Raw genomic sequence first — 17,345 nt, 5'->3', positions numbered from 1 at the left:
AATCCAACAACCCTATACGGCCCTTCAAACCAGATTCCCCGTACCGCGAGTAGTTAAAAGATATTATAATAACACTTTGTATATTATATTTTATAATATATATTGTTTATAATTTCATAATAACGATATTGAACTTAAACATAAGCTATACTTAAAGTAGGTAAACATAACTCACTTACTAGGTAGTTTGGCTAGGAACCGGACTCTGCGGGGGTAGAACTTCCGAGCCGAAAGCTCTTCTTCTCGGAGACTTCTGAAGCTCTGGGACTTGCCTCTAGCACTTGGAAAGTGCTATGGAATGGGAGGGGCTAAGAGGGGTGTTTGAGAGAGAAAGAATGGGAAATATATGATTTTTTAGGGTGATTTGCGCCTCTATTTATAGGTTGAGTCTGGTTTGAACGCGGGGTATTCCCTTGCTGAATGTTGGGCATTCGTGGCTAGGAGTCATCATCTGGTGCCAAGCCTTGGTGAGGAAGTAGTGGCTCAGATCGCGCCACGTGTCGCTCGTTGGTTACTCCAAAAACTAATTATCTTCTAAAATCCGTAAATTTTGCATACGACCTCCGTTTTTGACGTTTTTATATCCACGCGTAGGTATCGGCAAAATCTACAACTTTCGTTTAGATTTCGTCGGCTAGTTTTGACTTTATTTTTAAAGTTATATTTTAATAGATTTAGACAGTTAAAATCCGTTAAAAATTCATAACTTTTTCATCTGACGTCCGTTTTCGACTGTCTTTATATCATTAAGCTCCTATTAACGAGATATTCGATTCTCGTTTAGATTATGTCGGCTAAAAATTGATCGATCTAAAATTCGAATTTCGGGTTGTGCACTACTATGCTAAATTTTAGAAAAATCATAACTTCTTCATATGAAGTCAGATTTGGACGTTCTTTTTATGCACGGTCTCGGTTTGAAGTATACTACGACTTTCGTTTAGATCGCTAAGGCTAAAAAGTATTTTATTGTAAACTCATTTTTTACGATTCCCGGTGTCATGCCGGTTTTGCCGTAAAACTTCGACAGGTCATAACTTCTTCGTTATAACTTAGATTTTAGTGTTCTTTATATGTACATAACCATTGTGACATATACTATAACTTAGCTAAGATTATTTATTCTAAATAATCTTCTACCAAAAAGTTTTTTTTATGCTTATTGCTTCTAAATTGACCAGCCCAAATCTGCAAGCGTTACATGCAGCTTCTCTTGAGGAAGCCCTTTATGTAATTCCTTTCATACTAGATGGTCATTCTAAACTTTTGAATTAACATAACACACATAAGGACAACATACTTTAATTTTTATGTACCTTTTACCTTTACTAAAGTAGAATGCTATAATATAATACACAAATAAATGAAGTAGTTTGGTATTTGTTGCAGAGTTTTGTGGACAAGGAGTTGGAGAACTAAAAGGAAGTTGTAATGAAACATGATGATAGAGGAGAGTTAAAGGGAAAGCTTGACCCCGAAAAACATATAAAGGCGTATTTACCTATTACAAGCAATGAGCAACAAGTAACAAATTTATTGCAATGTACCTTGTGAGATTTGCAATTTTTGCTATTCCTTCTAACAAGCTGCAATTCTTTTGGGTTAATTGAAATGACATATTCGATCCCAAGCGGGGATACTTCACTAATTTTGAAAAAAATATTTACCAAAATACCGTGCTTTCAAAATTATTTACAATAATGTAGTAAATGGTCTATCAATGTAGGCCCACCTGTTTTATTGAAAAATAAAAAAACCCACCTCTTTTAAGTTGTAGAAACAAATGAGATTAAAAGGTTTTGACGCACAAGAGATAGGTTTCGCCGGCGGCACGTATGTGGAGATGCAACGGGTCATCACTGATATATACGAAGGTATGCCAATAACATCACAAAGCAATAATGATTCATGGATCCCATTTTCTTTTAAAAAGGAAACAAAAAACAAATATAACCCATTACTGTCGGCGATGATGGCATCTTGACGTCTTCTTATTTAATGTACTGAGCAGTAGTTAGAGGAGTTAGGAAGATGGAGGGTTGATGGTCCAGTTTAACAGCAAAAAAAGTGAATGTTCCGGCGATAATAAAAAAAATAAGACGATGAGAGAGATGGACAAACCGTCAATCCATTTTTATTTTTACTATATAAAAATTAAAAATATGGTCCTGCAACTATTTTATTACTTTTTGGTAAATATATTTAAAAGTGTAAATATTTTTTATGTTTGCTATGATTAGGTAAAAAAGCCAATTTTGTTTCCTACTTTCCTCCACACACCACTGACCACTCAATCTCCATGTAATTTCTTTCTTTCCTTGTTTCTTGATTTTTGATTCTGGTTTGGTTCTAAGAATATGTTTGGCAAAGCTTAAAAAAAGTTTTTTTTTTGATTTATTATCATTTCCCACCTGTATAAATCAAAAAGAATATTTAGATAAAAACTTTTTTTAAAAACAACTTATAGTTGTTTGACACTTTCAATCTACTCTAATAAATAAAAGTTTTTTTTTTGCCACATGTCACACTGCCATTTAATTTTCCAAATATAATTTTGTGATTATTTTAAATTAATTTTTTTTCTACATGTCATTTTATGAGTTTTTTTATTTTTTATTTTGATAAATTCAACATAATACTTTAATGTTATAATTACAATAAATATAATAATAAATGAATATCAATTTCATTAATGGACTTACCTTCTTATTTTAAAATTTTCAAAATTAAAGCTCATTAGTTTATTTTGGTTATTTATTTAAATTTAAAAGATAAAAAAAACATTCTCATGATAATAATTCATTATTTTTTCTTATTTTCTTATAAACTAGGTGTAAAATTCGTGTATTACACGGGTTGATTAAAGAAAATAAAATATTAAAATGTAAATAATAAGTATTTTTTAAAATAAAATTTTGAAATAAAGAAAGAAGAAACATATTAATTACAGTTTATTATAATATTTATTACATTTGATACTTTACATATATAAGTATAAGATTATGTGGGTTTTTAATTTTAAAAATTAAAACAAACCAAAAATTGACAAGTGGATAATATTTATTTCAAAAATATCATAAAATAACAAATGTCAAAACTAATGAGAGATTGATACGTGACAAAAAAACCTTCAAGAAAAATTCAAAGTTTCAAATATTTCGATATTTATATTTAATTTTTTTTAAAGTTAATCCATAGAGAAGATGGTGTCATGGTAAGTCATTTATCCTTAACCATCAAACACTCTTTATTTCACCCTATAACAAATTGACCAATATACCCCTTTAACCTAAAGTTAACATCGACACAAGAACGTCTCCATCGCATCTGTTCATCGCTGCTGCTGTTGTCTACCGTGAATCGCACCCCTCCTCTGCTCGCCGCCGTTAGCCTTTTTCCTCCCCACCGGACGGAGATCGTCGCAGCCACAGGTAAGATACCGTGAATCGCCATCTGTTCCTCTCTTTCCGCTTTCCTTCGTGTTTGTGCTGCTGTCGATTTCCCTAGCATCAAAACCATGTGCTGTGTCGATATTTTGGTTATCTGAATTTCTATTGTGTCGATTTTTTATTTTAATTGGAGCTGTCGATTTTTCCATCTTCTGCATCTGACATGAACTTGCTGTCTATTTGCACTGATTTTTTGGTTAGGAAATCAGAACTTTCAATTTGATATGAAATCAGAACTTTGAATCTGAATGTAAAATCAGAACTTTGAAATGATAATCGACTACTGTATCTGATATGAAATCAGAACTTTGAATGTGAATGTATCTGATATGAACTTTGCCAAACACCCTCTAAGGCCAATTGTGTATATGTTTGTGCTTCAATTATCAATGAAATTCTTTAGATGCTTATTTGATACATTGAATGCAACTTAGGTTATTGGTTGTAGATCTGATTAAAGTCGGAAGATGGGGCGAAAAGCTGGTGAGCTGCATATAAACGCAAAGAAGTTTGGTGGACTTTCAAAACCATGTATGAAGGATATGATTACATTTCTTGGGTGTTTGTCACTTAATCATAACTCTGATGAAAAATGCACTCGTCAACGACAACTACTAGACACCTGTTTGGAATCCCAGGTCTCTCTAATTTTTTAAATTTCATATCATAATAGTTCATATTTCTTATTATTTTGCATTGCAGACTGGCAAAAAAAGAAAACCTTGGGGAACCCTCAATTATCACTTGCAGAGGCTCAACAGAGGGAGGAAGTAGTAGTAATTACCAATTTTCGTTATTTTTTCACTCATTACCAATTTTTATTCATGATTATAAATCATACAATGTGGTATTAATATCTCTATGAAATAAGTTTTCATGGATCATCATGCACTTTGCTGGATGGATATTCACTTCTAGAATCTCATAAAATGCAAGTATTGTATTTACTTCTTCACTTTATTCAATATAACTAAGGTGTAATGTATGGTGTATTGTTTGCGTATGTATCAATATATGATGTGTGTTTAATGATGGACAAGTAGTGAAAAATCTATAAGCTGTTGCTCATAATTTCTTTTTCGTGAGTTTTATTGGTCTAATTTGAAAGAAAAAAGAATGTGACTAAATGTAATTTGGAAAATCCATAATGATATTTTTGAGCATTTTATGTATGTATATTGATCAAATTTGTTAAAAAAAAATATGTCAACAGTTACAGAATTTGAGTAATTATCTCTTTTTAATATTAAAAACAATTTGAATAATTGATACATACGCATAAATTTTTAGATTTTGAAATATTGTAAATCATCAAAACTATCCATTTAAATTAAAAAAATTCCAATGATCTTTAGATTTCAAGGGTGAGCAGAGTACCCATGGAACCGAACTTCAACCGATTGAAACCTAACAACTAATTCGGTTTTATTCTCAGTTCTTTTATATCCATAAATTTGGTTATTGTTTTTTTTTCGAAACCGGTCCGGTTTCGGACCCTGACAACTTGGTGTGAACAAAATACTTGTTGAAACCGAAAAAAATCGGAACCGAAACCGATTAGAAAAGATACCTTATTTGATTTAGTGGATAGTTTTTCCATTATATTGGTTTATGAATAGGACTGGTAAGGCTAAAAATAGTTGGGTTTCTTGGTTATAAAACCCAATTATTGCCTTCCCCTTTGTAAATGTTTTTTCTTTGCTAGCTTTACCTACCTTATGATATGTAATACATGAGCTGTTAAAAAAGAAAATACAAATTTTATCAACCAGCAAAGAGAAACATCTATGAACATCAAGATTATTCAATAACAACATACAAAACCAGAACACTCAAACGTCTCATACATTGAACTCACAAACCCTAAGTTTCTCTAACTCTAGTTGACATTTAGAGAGAGAATCTTCAAAACTCTAGCTTCTCAATCCTCCACTTCTAACACCTTGTCAAAACCATCTCTCAAACTATTTTCTACTTCAAGATCGGTCCAAGTGCTCCATTCATTAATACCATCGACTAAACAATGACAATAATCAACACAATGCAACGTATAAAATAATAAAAAACAACATATATTTTCACAATGTTAAGATTGTAAAATTTTAATAATTTCAACCCCCCCCCCCCCCCCCCCCCCCCCTCACCTCTTGAAAATCATCCAAACTCCAATAAGTTTTTCAAGTAGAAAAATATGTTAGAATAAAACTTAATGACTTTGTAAAAATATTTGCATTCTAATTATGAGAATCAGTATTTAATTAAACCGTTTGAAAATTTTTTCCCTTACAAAATGCAAATTCATTTCTAAGTGTTTAACGGTTTGATGAAAATTAGGTTAAAAGCTAACTTAATATATAGTTGGTCCATTGTCACAAAAACATCAAAATTAGTTAACTCTTTTATTCCTAAATCAAATAACAACTTTACAACCAAACATGTCAAACTCAAGCCAAAGTTCTAACTAGTACTTTCTTTGTGTTATACACACACACACTTTTCAATATGTAATTAAACATTTAAATTCTATTGTAATTTGCATGATCACCAAAAGTTATTGCAAGAACACACACCATCATGAAAATGATGAAATCTCATGTTATCCTTAACAACAATCTCCCTACCACTAACCTTCGAAGCCCCACACATAACCACATGACAATCTCCACATATTCTTATATTCTTCACATTCCTAATGATTCCTGAATCACCAAGTAATCCATACGCCAATGCCAACTTTTCACTATGTTCCCACAATATCTTTGTCTTCTCATCATCACTCACTCACATCATAAGGCACACAACTCAAAACAGGCTTATACCCATCTAACCTTAATTTACACAAAAGATCCTCCAACTCTATCTTGATCTCCAAACTCCTAGGATGACCCATGTCACCCGTAAGAAACTCGTGAATTACCCCTTTTGCCCCTTCTACCCAACTATACGCATGATTCTTAATCAAACCCTTGGATCTAAACAACGCTCGAACTCTTGAAACATCATTCCATTTTTTAGCAGAAGCATAAGTGTTTGAGAGTAGTATATAGTTTCCTATAGCATTTGGTTCGAGTTCAAATAAATGATTCGCAACAATTTCGGCAATTTTAGGGTTCGTATGAATACAACAAGAACTAATAAAAGCTCCCCAGACACCCGCATGGGAAAAAATGGGCATTTTGTTTATAAGATCATATGCATCATCAATGAGTCCAACCCTTCCAAGAAGATCCACCATGCATGTATAGTTGTCAGCATTTGGGGTTACATTATAGTCTTTTTCCATTACTTTAAAAAGATATTGACCTTGTTTTACTAAACCTCCATGGCTACAAGCTGTGAGGACTCCTAAAAAATGATACTTGATTTGGTTTCACATCCATTTTCACCATCTTTTCAAACAAGTTAATTGCTTTTTGTGCATATCCATAATCTATGCATTGCGAATCCAAGAATTAACGAGCTGTAAGAGTAAACGTTCTTTTTCAGGCATTTTGTCAAACACGATACATATGTCATCAATACACTCACATTTTGAGTACATGTAAACTAATGTAGACCCTATAATGATATTATTTTCAGGTCTAAATCCAACTTTTTCAGCAACTTCACGAACCCATTTGGCATACTCACTTGCACCTAATGGGCACAAAACATATGTTTGCTTTTGTTCTTGTATTACATGTGTGATCGTGGATCCTGAAAAGTTTATTTCTCATATATAATATTTTGAAGTTTTCTAATAGATAATGAAAGATGTCTCCATAAGGCTAAGACTACTCGGTATGGGCCCGTAGAGGGGCGTTTTTTACTACGTGGAGGCACCTCAATGCCATGGTAACGACTAAGGGTGTTCGTTTGGATGGATCGGTTTGATCTGATTCAATCAAGTAAATTAAAATTGATTTCAGTTTTCAAAACATGGATCTGAATAGTCCAAATTAAATTCAAATTCGATCCGTTCCAATTACAATTCAATTGGATCAGTTTTATAATTCGGTTTTCAAAAAACGAAACATTTTAAAACGACATATAATTATAATATGAGATATCTCCATAAAAGTCCCAATATTTTGGGAATTTTTTTTTAATAAAGTCCTAAATTTTATTTTTTGAACAAAAAAGTCCTGACTTTTTCACTTTTTGAATAGAAAAGGCCAAGAAACCGGCTAATTTATTCACTTTAGCTCTGTTTGACCTGTTCAGCAGGTCATGGAACCAAATTGTTAATTTTACGAAAATAATGAAACTTTTTTGCAGATTTTATCAAAAAATTTATATAATGTATAAACATATTTTTACATATCTACATCTATTTTTATGTATTTGTGTATTTTTCAAGTTTTTATATGTATATATTTACATAATTTTATGTATTTTAAATGTATAAACGTATTTTGTTACCTATTTATATGTATTTTTAACCATTTTACACATTTTTATGTGTTATTTTTACGTATTATGTATTTATATGTATTTTTACGTATTTATATATTTTTAAGCTTTTTATATGGATGTTTATGTATTTTAAATTTATAAACGTATTTTTTTGCGTATTTATATCTATTTTTAAGTATTTCATATATTTTTTATGTATTTTTATGTATTACGTATTAATGTTTTTTTTTTAAAGTTTTTTTTATATAAATGTTTTTTGTGTATTTATGTATTTTAAATGAATAAACGTATTGTTTTACGTATTTATATGTATTTTTTTAAAAGTATTTTACATATTTTTGTGTGTTTTTATGTGTTTTTTTATATATTATGTATTTATATGTATTTTTGCATATTTATGTATTTTTTTTATTTTTCTTATATAGATGTTTATGTATTTTTATTTATTTTAAATGTTTAATTGTATTATTTTTACGTGTTTATGTATTTTTTACTTCAAGTCGTCTTCACCATTTCATCTAATTTGCACAGCTTTTTCGAGTATGTCTAGATGGTTTTACCACACACTAATATATTTTAAGTTTTTCCCATTTGATATTTAATTTCAAGATAAAATATTGGGAAGAGCTTAAAAATGTGAGTACGTAGGAAAACCATCTACATATACTCGAAGAAGTTGTATGAATTGGATGAAATGGTGAAGACGACTTGAATTTAAAATTCATAAATATAAAAAAAAAAATACAACTATACATTTAAAATACATAAACATCTATATAAAAAACTTTAAAAAAATACATAAATACATAAAAATACATATAAATACATAATACATAAAAAGAGCACATCAAAATACATAAAAATATGTAAAATACTTACAAATACATATAAATATGTAAAAAAAATACGTTTATACATTTAAAATACATAAACATATATATAAAAAAACTCAAAAAAATATAAAAATACACGATACATAAAAAAACACCACATAAAAATGAATATATATATATATATATATATATATATATATATATATATATATATATATATATAAAATACTTAAAAATGCATATAAATATGTTTATAAATTTAAAATAAATATGTAACGCCCTGTTCTAAAAGTATTCGTTCGTGGATTTCAGAAACCAAAGCTAGGAGCGTTTTGGTCATTTTTGGGAGGGGAGTTTATTTTGAGAAGGTTGTGGGTTGAGTTGTGCTGCTAGAAGCGTAGGGCTTCTCGCCACCTTTCCGTGGATAAAAAGTTCATCATAAATGGATTTAGAATGAAGGAGTTATGACACTTTGAAGATTTGGCAATAATGGCCCTTATGGAGAAAAGTTCGCATGGAAGGCCATGCATGCATGGAACACGCGTGGGTACGCCCAGCGTAAGCTGGGTTACGCCCAACGTAAGCTGGGTTATGCCCAACGTACTGGGGCAACTTGGTCGCGAATGATCAAGGCGTACGCCCAGCGTACGCTAAAAGTTATGAAACCCTAATTTTTGGAATTAGCACTATATAAAGGACATGATGGTTTCAACCTTAGCCCCCATATCAGCCTCCCCAACCTCAGAAGAAACCCTAGAACGTTCATACCCTCATTTGGTGAGATCTTGACCTTGGAGAACCCATTTTGGTGGTTTAAAGCTTGGAAGAGGAAAGAAGAAGGTTGGCAAGGAGGAACCTTGGAAGCTAGAGTTTGTAGATCTGGGATGAGTGCCTCATTTCGGACCTCTTCAAGGTAAAAAGTTTTGAGCTTGATGATTAATCTCTTAGATCTCCTTTAGTTCATTTTTATGGACTTTTGGTCCCAAGATTGGGTCTTTGAGACTTAAGCACGTTTCTAAGACCAGGGTTGCCTCCCTTAGAGTCATATGAGTCCCAGAAGCAGTAGAGTTCCAACCTTTATGGTCCTATTAAGTCCATGCATGAGATCTAGTCCCCTTTATGGAAGTAGAAGAGTGTTTTGAGAGTTTGGGTTGGTTTGGGCCATATAAAGTCACCAAGTCAGTGACTTTATGGCTTAATACATGGAATAAGGCTTGGATCCGAGTTTGTAGCTTCTGAATCGGGGTATTAAGCACTTATTAGAAAGTTTACTTAATAAGGCTGTATGTTGGGCGTACAAGGAGGTACGCACGATGTACAAGCCATCAGCCAGTACGCTCAGCGTACCTAGGAGTACGCCCCGCGTACGTTGTCAGATTTGGGCCTTGAGCTTTTGGGCCTCGGTGTGGGTTGTGTTTGGATTATAGATCTTTGGGCCTTAGTGGGCCATCAAGAGTCAGTGTTTTTAGGCCAAGTATATGTATTGGGTTTAAGGTAAGGCCCAATAATGGGGTTGGGCCCAATGTAGCAAATTGGGCCATTTATGGGTCAATAGTGGGCTTGGGAAGCCTACTTAGTGTTGGACCTTTTTATAGTAGGTTTTGGGCCCTAGTTATGGACCACTATGGGGTAGGGGTAAAATGGTAATTTTACCCTAAGAGTGATTATGATATTCGGCTAAGTGATATTGTGATCTTGGTAGCTCGGGGAGCCAAAGAAGCAGCAATCGGGAAATTCCAGTCAGCAACCGGAAGGTTATCAGCAAAGTTCAGCAGTGCAGGTGAGTTTCCTTTGTGTGAATGGGTCTACGACCATAATTTTGGCCCACGTAGTTATGATTAAGAACACCCGGGGGTTAGCCCTAGGCACTGTTTGCTAGTATGATATGCAGGACCAAGGTCCGATGTCGGGCGGATGCCCCAGGGATGATTTGTATGATAGTTTATACCTATTGTCTGTGTGATACATGTATGTGCCGGGTAGGGAGGTGAGTGTGGGCGAGGTCCCGTACCTCACCAATTGCAGAGTGTGGACGGTGTTCCACATCTCATTAGCAGCCGAGCAGGAGTTTATATATGTTGTCTCTGTGATACATGTATGTGCCTAGTAGGGAAGTGAGTGTGGGCGAGGTCCCGTACCTCACCAATTGCAGAGTGTGGACGGTGTTCCACATCTCATTAGCAGCCGAGCAGGGGCGAGGCCCATGGTAGGAAATGAGTGAGTGTGACCTAGGCCCGTGTCTCACTATCAGTGGGAGCGTGGACGGGGTTCCATGACTCATCAGTAACAAGACAGGGGCGAGGCCCAAGATAGGCGAGGCCTTATAAAAGGAATCCAGTAGTATATGTCCAGTTTATGTGTTATGATATTATTGTATATTAGTATATGTTAGTGGACGGGGCCCAGAGACAGGCGAGGCCTAAGAGAAACAGATATGTACACCGAGTAGGGCTCGAAGCCAGGCGGGGCCTGTTGTAGCGGGCGCGGCCCGAAGTAGTAGGCGAGGCCCAGTATTAATAGTATGTGTATGTGTACGGTATGAGGTAGGTTGGGGAACTCACTAAGCTTCGTGCTTACGATTTTCAGTTTTGGTTTCAGGTACTTTCGGTAGCGGAGGGAAGAGCTCGGGGTGATCGCATGGCATACACCATTGATTAGTCAGTCTAGGATGTTTTACTCTGATAATGAAAATATGTTTTGAAAATTAATACTCTGAATTATGTTATGGTTGATGATATGTTTTTATGAATATGGTTTTAGTAATGTTTTAAAGAAAATTTTTAGTCGGGATTGAAGGGACGTTACAACATAAACGATATAAAAATATACATATAAAAACTTACAAAAAGACATAAATACGTAAATGTATATATATATATATATATATATATATATATATATACACACACACACACATGATACATAAAAAATAACACATAAAAATACATAAAAAAATATGTAAAATAGTTAAAAACATATATATACATAAAAAAATACGTTTATACATTTAAAATATACAAAAAAAACATAAACATATACATATACAAACTTAAAAAATACAAAAGTACTTAAAAAATAGATATAAATACGTAAAAAAATATGTTTATACATTATATATAAGTTTTCACAAAATCTGTAGAAAAATCTTATTATTTTGGAAAAATTAACGATTTTGTACTATGACATGTTGAACAGGTCAAAATGGCCAAAGTGAATAAGTTAACCGGTTTTTTGAGCTTTTCTATTCAAAAATTTAAGAAGTCGGGACTTTTGTATACAAAAAATAAAATTTAGGACTTTATTAAAAAATTTCCCAAAATATTGGAACTTTTCTGTAGATTTTCCTTATAATATTACCTAATTTTACACAAGAAACGAAATCAAATTATTTGGTTGTGATTTGAAATTTAGAAACAACTAATAAGAAGATATATTATAGTTAAGTATTTTATAGATTGAAAGCTTTTGAGAGAAAATGCATAATAATGTTTTTTTATCGGGTGAAACGTTTTTGAACCTATTTGAAAAAATAAATATACAAAATTAATAAATAACTATATATATATATATATATATATATATATATATATATATATATATTATAAATAAATAAATAATAAATGTTTATTCTGTTTTTTTGGACTATTCGGTTCTTATTTTATAAACCAAAACCAATCCGAAATCCAAAATAATAATTCGGTTTTGTTGAAACCAATCCAAAAATCCAAATATCCGAACCAAATATTCTAATCAAAGTTGTCCAATTGGACAATTTGATTTTATCCAAATAATGAACAACCCTAGTAACGACTGGAACACCACCCCAGTCTCCGATTATGATATGTGGTGTTATGAAATGTGGTAACGAGCACGAGAGACAACGCCCAATCAAATCATCTCCCTCTCTCTCTCTCTCCCTGTCTCCCTCTCTCTCCACCATGTTATAACATAGAAACACCAGCCCATTAGAAAAGTGTTGCTACATATATGTCACATCATCTCCATTACATGTTCACTACCAGATTAGTACCATTTGGAAATAGTTACCACTTCATACTATTTATTTTTTTATTTTTATTTTTATTTTTTACATTAGATTAATTATATATATATATATATATATATATATATATATATATATATATATATATATAATTTTAAACTTAAATAATCATTTTCTAATAAAAACATAAATAAATATATTATTAAGTTTATAAAATTAAATAAACATATATATAGTTATATATAGCTTAGGGTTTAACATAATTCAAACAGAGAATAATAAATTTGAGAAATACAATATCAGGGACTATAGTTGTACATTCATTTAAAAGCAAATATGATTTTAAACACATTTACCTTATTGGTTTCCTTCTCACCTATTTTCTGAAAAACGGGTCATTGGCCATTACCAAAACTCAAAGTTTCGATCTACCTCTTTTTAAACCATTTAACTACGTCTAAACTACCTCTTTGATAAATACATACAATGTACACAAAAAAACCGTGAAATAGCATTAACAAATCAAATTTCTCGTGGTCGCTCGTAGCCAGATACACGTCGCACGACACCTACGCCCCATGCGCGGAAAAGTCCGCCATGCTTTACACGTGAAAACGGAAAGCCTAAAAGAACACAAACGTTTTTGTTATTATTTGGTTTATTTCAAAAAAAATAATGCAATGATGGAGGTATGTGCAGGCTTGGATTTAGGCCGTAACTCGGGCAGTTCTTTAAAGAAAAGGGAAAAAGGGAAAAAAAATGCAAAAGAAAAAGGAAAAGGTAAAAAATGCAAAAGAAAAAAGAGGAAAAATTAAAAAAAAAATAAAAAGACCGACGCCTGAGAGATTCGAACTCTCGCGGGGAAACCCCATGTACTTAGCAGGCACACGCCTTAACCACTCGGCCAAAGCGTCTTTGTTGGACATGCTTGAATAATCTATCAATATAAACTATAATTTAAGGTTTTGAAGAATTCATTTACTCTCATTTTAAGTTTTTAACATAATATTTTATTAATGATTTTTTTAAAAAATAATAATATAAATAATCTTTTTCAATCTTAAATTAATCAAGTCAAATGTATTTCACTGTGCCGGAACCAGGAATTTTGATATGGGAGTACAAATATTGTCAATATATTATATATGTAGTTATCCAATATTGAGCATTAAAAAAATCATGTTATAATCTTTAGTTGGGGGTACAATAACAAGAAACATGTTTACAAACAATATTTTTTTTATATATAAAGCAACCATCTAGCTCTCCCACTGCCCGGTTCAGAACCAACATGCACTAGTGGTCTTGATCTTGCATCCAACTTTTTTAGATTAACCAGTTCAGATTTTGCATGTGCTAGACACCCAAATATACGAACATTTTCTAAATTCGGTTTTTTTACACAACTTTTCGTAAGGAGTTGTATCACCAAGGACTCTTGTGTAAACTCGATTGATTAGATTTGTAGAGTGATTTACCGCTTCTCCCCATAAGTATTTTGGAACATGCATTGCCTTCATTATACTTTGTGTCATGTCCATTAGTGTTCGGTTTCTTCGTTCCACAATTATGTTTTGTTGTGGAGAGTATGGGGCGGTAAAGTGGCGTTTGACTCCGTTTTGATCACAAAAAGAATTAAACTCAAGAGAACTAAACTCACATCCTCGATCACTTCTAAACACTTTCAAAGGCTTTCCAATTTCATTCTCCACCAAAGCTTTGAATTTTTTGAAGTGTGTAAACGCCTCACTCTTTTCTTTTATGAGATAAATCTACATAAATTGTGAAAAATCATCAACTAGTGTAAAAATATACTTATTTTGACCCTTGATTGCCGGCGTGATCGGACCGCATAAATCACCGTGAACTAGTTCCAATGGTTGTTTTGTTTTGTATGTCGTCATAGTCGGGAATGACTTCTTGTTTGCTTGCCCACCAAGAAAGACTCACACAGTTGATTCTCATGATCAAATTGGGGTAACCCTTTGACTAGACTCTTTTTGGACATCTTTTTCATTGACTCGAAATTGATGTGCCCAAGTCTTGCATGCCATCGCCATGTATCTTCCCTTAGGCTCGAATGAAGGCAAATAGGAACTCCATTTTGTAATTTTATTTTATAAAGGCGGTTTGGAGTTCTTTATACTTTCATTAATAAGCATTTATCAGCATCGTGCATGGTCAAATAGTTGTCTTTCATTCGAATATCACACCCGGATTCAGTTGCTTGTCTGAGATTAATAATATTGTTTTTGAGATCCGGTATGTAGTAAATCTCCGTCATCAGCCTTTGTTGACCCCTTTTACCTTGGAAAAGTCTAACACCTTTTCCCTTGATTTTTACACACGAATTTATCTCCGAATTTAACCCTCCTGGTTATACCTTCATCAAGCTCGGAGAAAAATGACCGATTCTTGACATGTGATTGCTTGCCCCGTTATCCAAATACCACACATCGTTGCCTTGTGAGTCGTATCAAGACGGTATCACCTTTTCTTCGTTTAAAAATACGGTCTCGTCGGTATTGTCATATTCGGCAAAATTACTTTCTTGTAATTTTTTAATTCGGTCCGGGTATTGAGACGCAAAATGGCCCAGTTTATCGCGTCGGTAACAAATAATTTTGGATCGGTCCTTTTTCGGTTTACTATTCGGATCAGAATTGGAATTGGGCCTGCTGTTGGACTGGTTGTTATTGGACCGACCATTATTAGACCTTCCTTGGGCATGTTTAGATTTAAAGCCACTTGAGCCTGATCCACTTGACCCGTTCGATCCACAGGATCCGGATCCAGTTGAGCAATTAAACCCGTGAGAATTATTCCCAGTCGCTTCATTCGTTCCTTTCCCTTTTCTTCTCCAGTTCCGATTCGAAGCTCCTCCATCGGCAAACAGGGCTTTCGATCCTCCTCCACCGTCATCTGCTTCCTTCACCCTCTCCTCGTAAGCTTTCAGGCGACCAACAACATCCTCGTATCCGACAGTCTTCAGGTCAAGAACTTGTTCGAGAGAGTCTACAATATGGATGAACTTCTTCGGTAAGGATTTAAGAAATTTCTTAACCATCTTCGATTCTTCAATTGTTTCGCCAAGTGCTGCTGATTGAGACACAATTCCGGACAACTTTTCGACAAAGGTATCAATCAATTCTGATTCCGTCATCTTCATTATGTCAAAGTCAGCGCTTAGGGTTTGAAGGCGGGCCTCCTTCACTCAATAGACCCCAACATGAAGAGCTTTAATTTCATCCCAGAGTGCTTTTGCCGAATCCACATCACCGATCTGCATAATCAAGGATTCAGGGATTGCCTGATACAAAAACCCCATTCCCAGGTAGTTTTTCTCTTCATTCTCTTCTGTTCCAGGGTCAATTACACTCCATTCTTTATGAATTCTTAAGAAAACCTTCATACGTAGGGACCAAAATGTGTAATTTGTCGAATTAAGCATGGGACATGGGACATTGAACTAAAGTCGATCTAGTTTCTTTCATAGTCATTGGAGCAGGTCCTCCGTCACCCCCTGCATCAGCCATATTGACCTAGCTTGTCAAGAGGTAAGAAATTTGATCTCATATCTTCTTGTCTCAAGCTCTGATACCAATTCAAATCAAAATAACACAAAACAAAGTGGAATAAATCTCTAATTTTATTGAGAAAATATAACTCTAAAAACTCAATATTGTTTTCTGCATAATATCATGCCTCGATCGCTATACATATATATTCCTAAACTACCACCTTGTAGAATAATAATAGGAAACTTAAACCAACTTGTTTAAGCTCCAAGTTTACTTGGACTCCAAGTCCTACACGACTTAGGATTCCAACAAAATATTGGATTAGGTTTCTTCATTAACCTACAACAACACCATCTATTTCCAAAACACCACCGTTCTTAAATATTTTCCCCTGGAGAAAATTTTCTAATCATCGATGTTACCTTCTTCACCCAAACCCCATTCAACCGATTTTACACGAACACGGTTGGTTGGAAGAGTAGGGTTGCATATATATGGTCCAATGGAGGACATCAACATCAATACTCATCCTCCGATAAATTCATTGACACTAATTTCAACAACAAATGACTTGAATCAGATGAACTTCATCATATCCACCCCTCTTTCTCTCTATCTCACTCACAGGGAAGAACAAAAACCATCTTTATTCACTCAAAATCCCTTTCACACCTCTCACTTCACTTTTTCTCAACAGTCAAACACCCTTCCATTGAAGATTTTGTTGTATTTTCCCATTAGGTTATGTAAACAAATGGCGAAGATTCTAATAAGGAAGAGAAATCATAGCTGTTGGGAATGGTTGCAGCGATGTTAAGAATGTCGCAAACTCTACCGGATGGACGGAAAATGTGGATGACAGAGAAAGCTAGAATGTTGATTGTAAGGTTGGATTTGGGGGTGTAATTGGGGATGCTGGTTAATGAACATGACCCATAAAGTAGTCTCATATGTATCTGAAGACGTAGAGATGGAATTGGACGAGGAAGGTGTCACCTTTGATGAAATGTTTTCCTGAGAAAATAAGAAAATGAACTTTTCGTTTCATGTAGGGTTTTCGCCACCGATGCAATCTAGATCGCTACAAAGTTTGGCGTTCGAATTCACCCATGTGAGAGCGTAGGTGTGCATACGTCGCATCATA

General features: G+C 33.6%; 1 protein-coding gene, 1 non-coding gene and 1 pseudogene across 3 annotated transcripts; 1 reads left to right on the top strand and 2 right to left on the bottom strand.

The window, feature by feature from the left end:
• The first annotated feature begins 3,275 nt into the window (after window positions 1-3,275).
• LOC145053418 (uncharacterized) lies at window positions 3,276-4,481 on the top strand. 2 transcript variants are annotated; one of them, XM_079001459.1, is made up of 3 exons: window positions 3,276-3,431; window positions 3,884-4,087; window positions 4,152-4,481. In XM_079001459.1, the coding sequence occupies exons 2-3, from the start codon at window positions 3,917-3,919 to the stop codon at window positions 4,221-4,223; spliced, it is 243 nt and encodes an 80-aa protein (XP_078857585.1). In that variant the 5' UTR covers window positions 3,276-3,431; window positions 3,884-3,916; the 3' UTR covers window positions 4,224-4,481. The 2 variants fall into 2 exon arrangements, with proteins under 2 accessions (XP_078857585.1, XP_078857586.1); XM_079001460.1 differs by having other exon boundaries at window positions 3,277-3,431; window positions 3,898-4,087.
• Window positions 4,482-5,990: 1,509 nt separating this feature from the next.
• LOC145050059 (pentatricopeptide repeat-containing protein At5g44230-like) lies at window positions 5,991-15,843 on the bottom strand (annotated as a pseudogene).
• TRNAS-GCU (transfer RNA serine (anticodon GCU)) lies at window positions 13,513-13,594 on the bottom strand. Its single transcript has one exon. It is a non-coding gene; the product is annotated as a tRNA-Ser (tRNA).
• Window positions 15,844-17,345: the final 1,502 nt, after the last annotated feature.

The sequence above is a fragment of the Lactuca serriola genome, chromosome 5 (assembly GCF_051521515.1).
Source record: "Lactuca serriola cultivar US96UC23 chromosome 5, Lser_US96UC23_V15, whole genome shotgun sequence".
NCBI classification, from domain to species: domain Eukaryota; kingdom Viridiplantae; phylum Streptophyta; class Magnoliopsida; order Asterales; family Asteraceae; genus Lactuca; species Lactuca serriola.
This window is presented reverse-complemented; position numbering and strand designations above follow the sequence as displayed.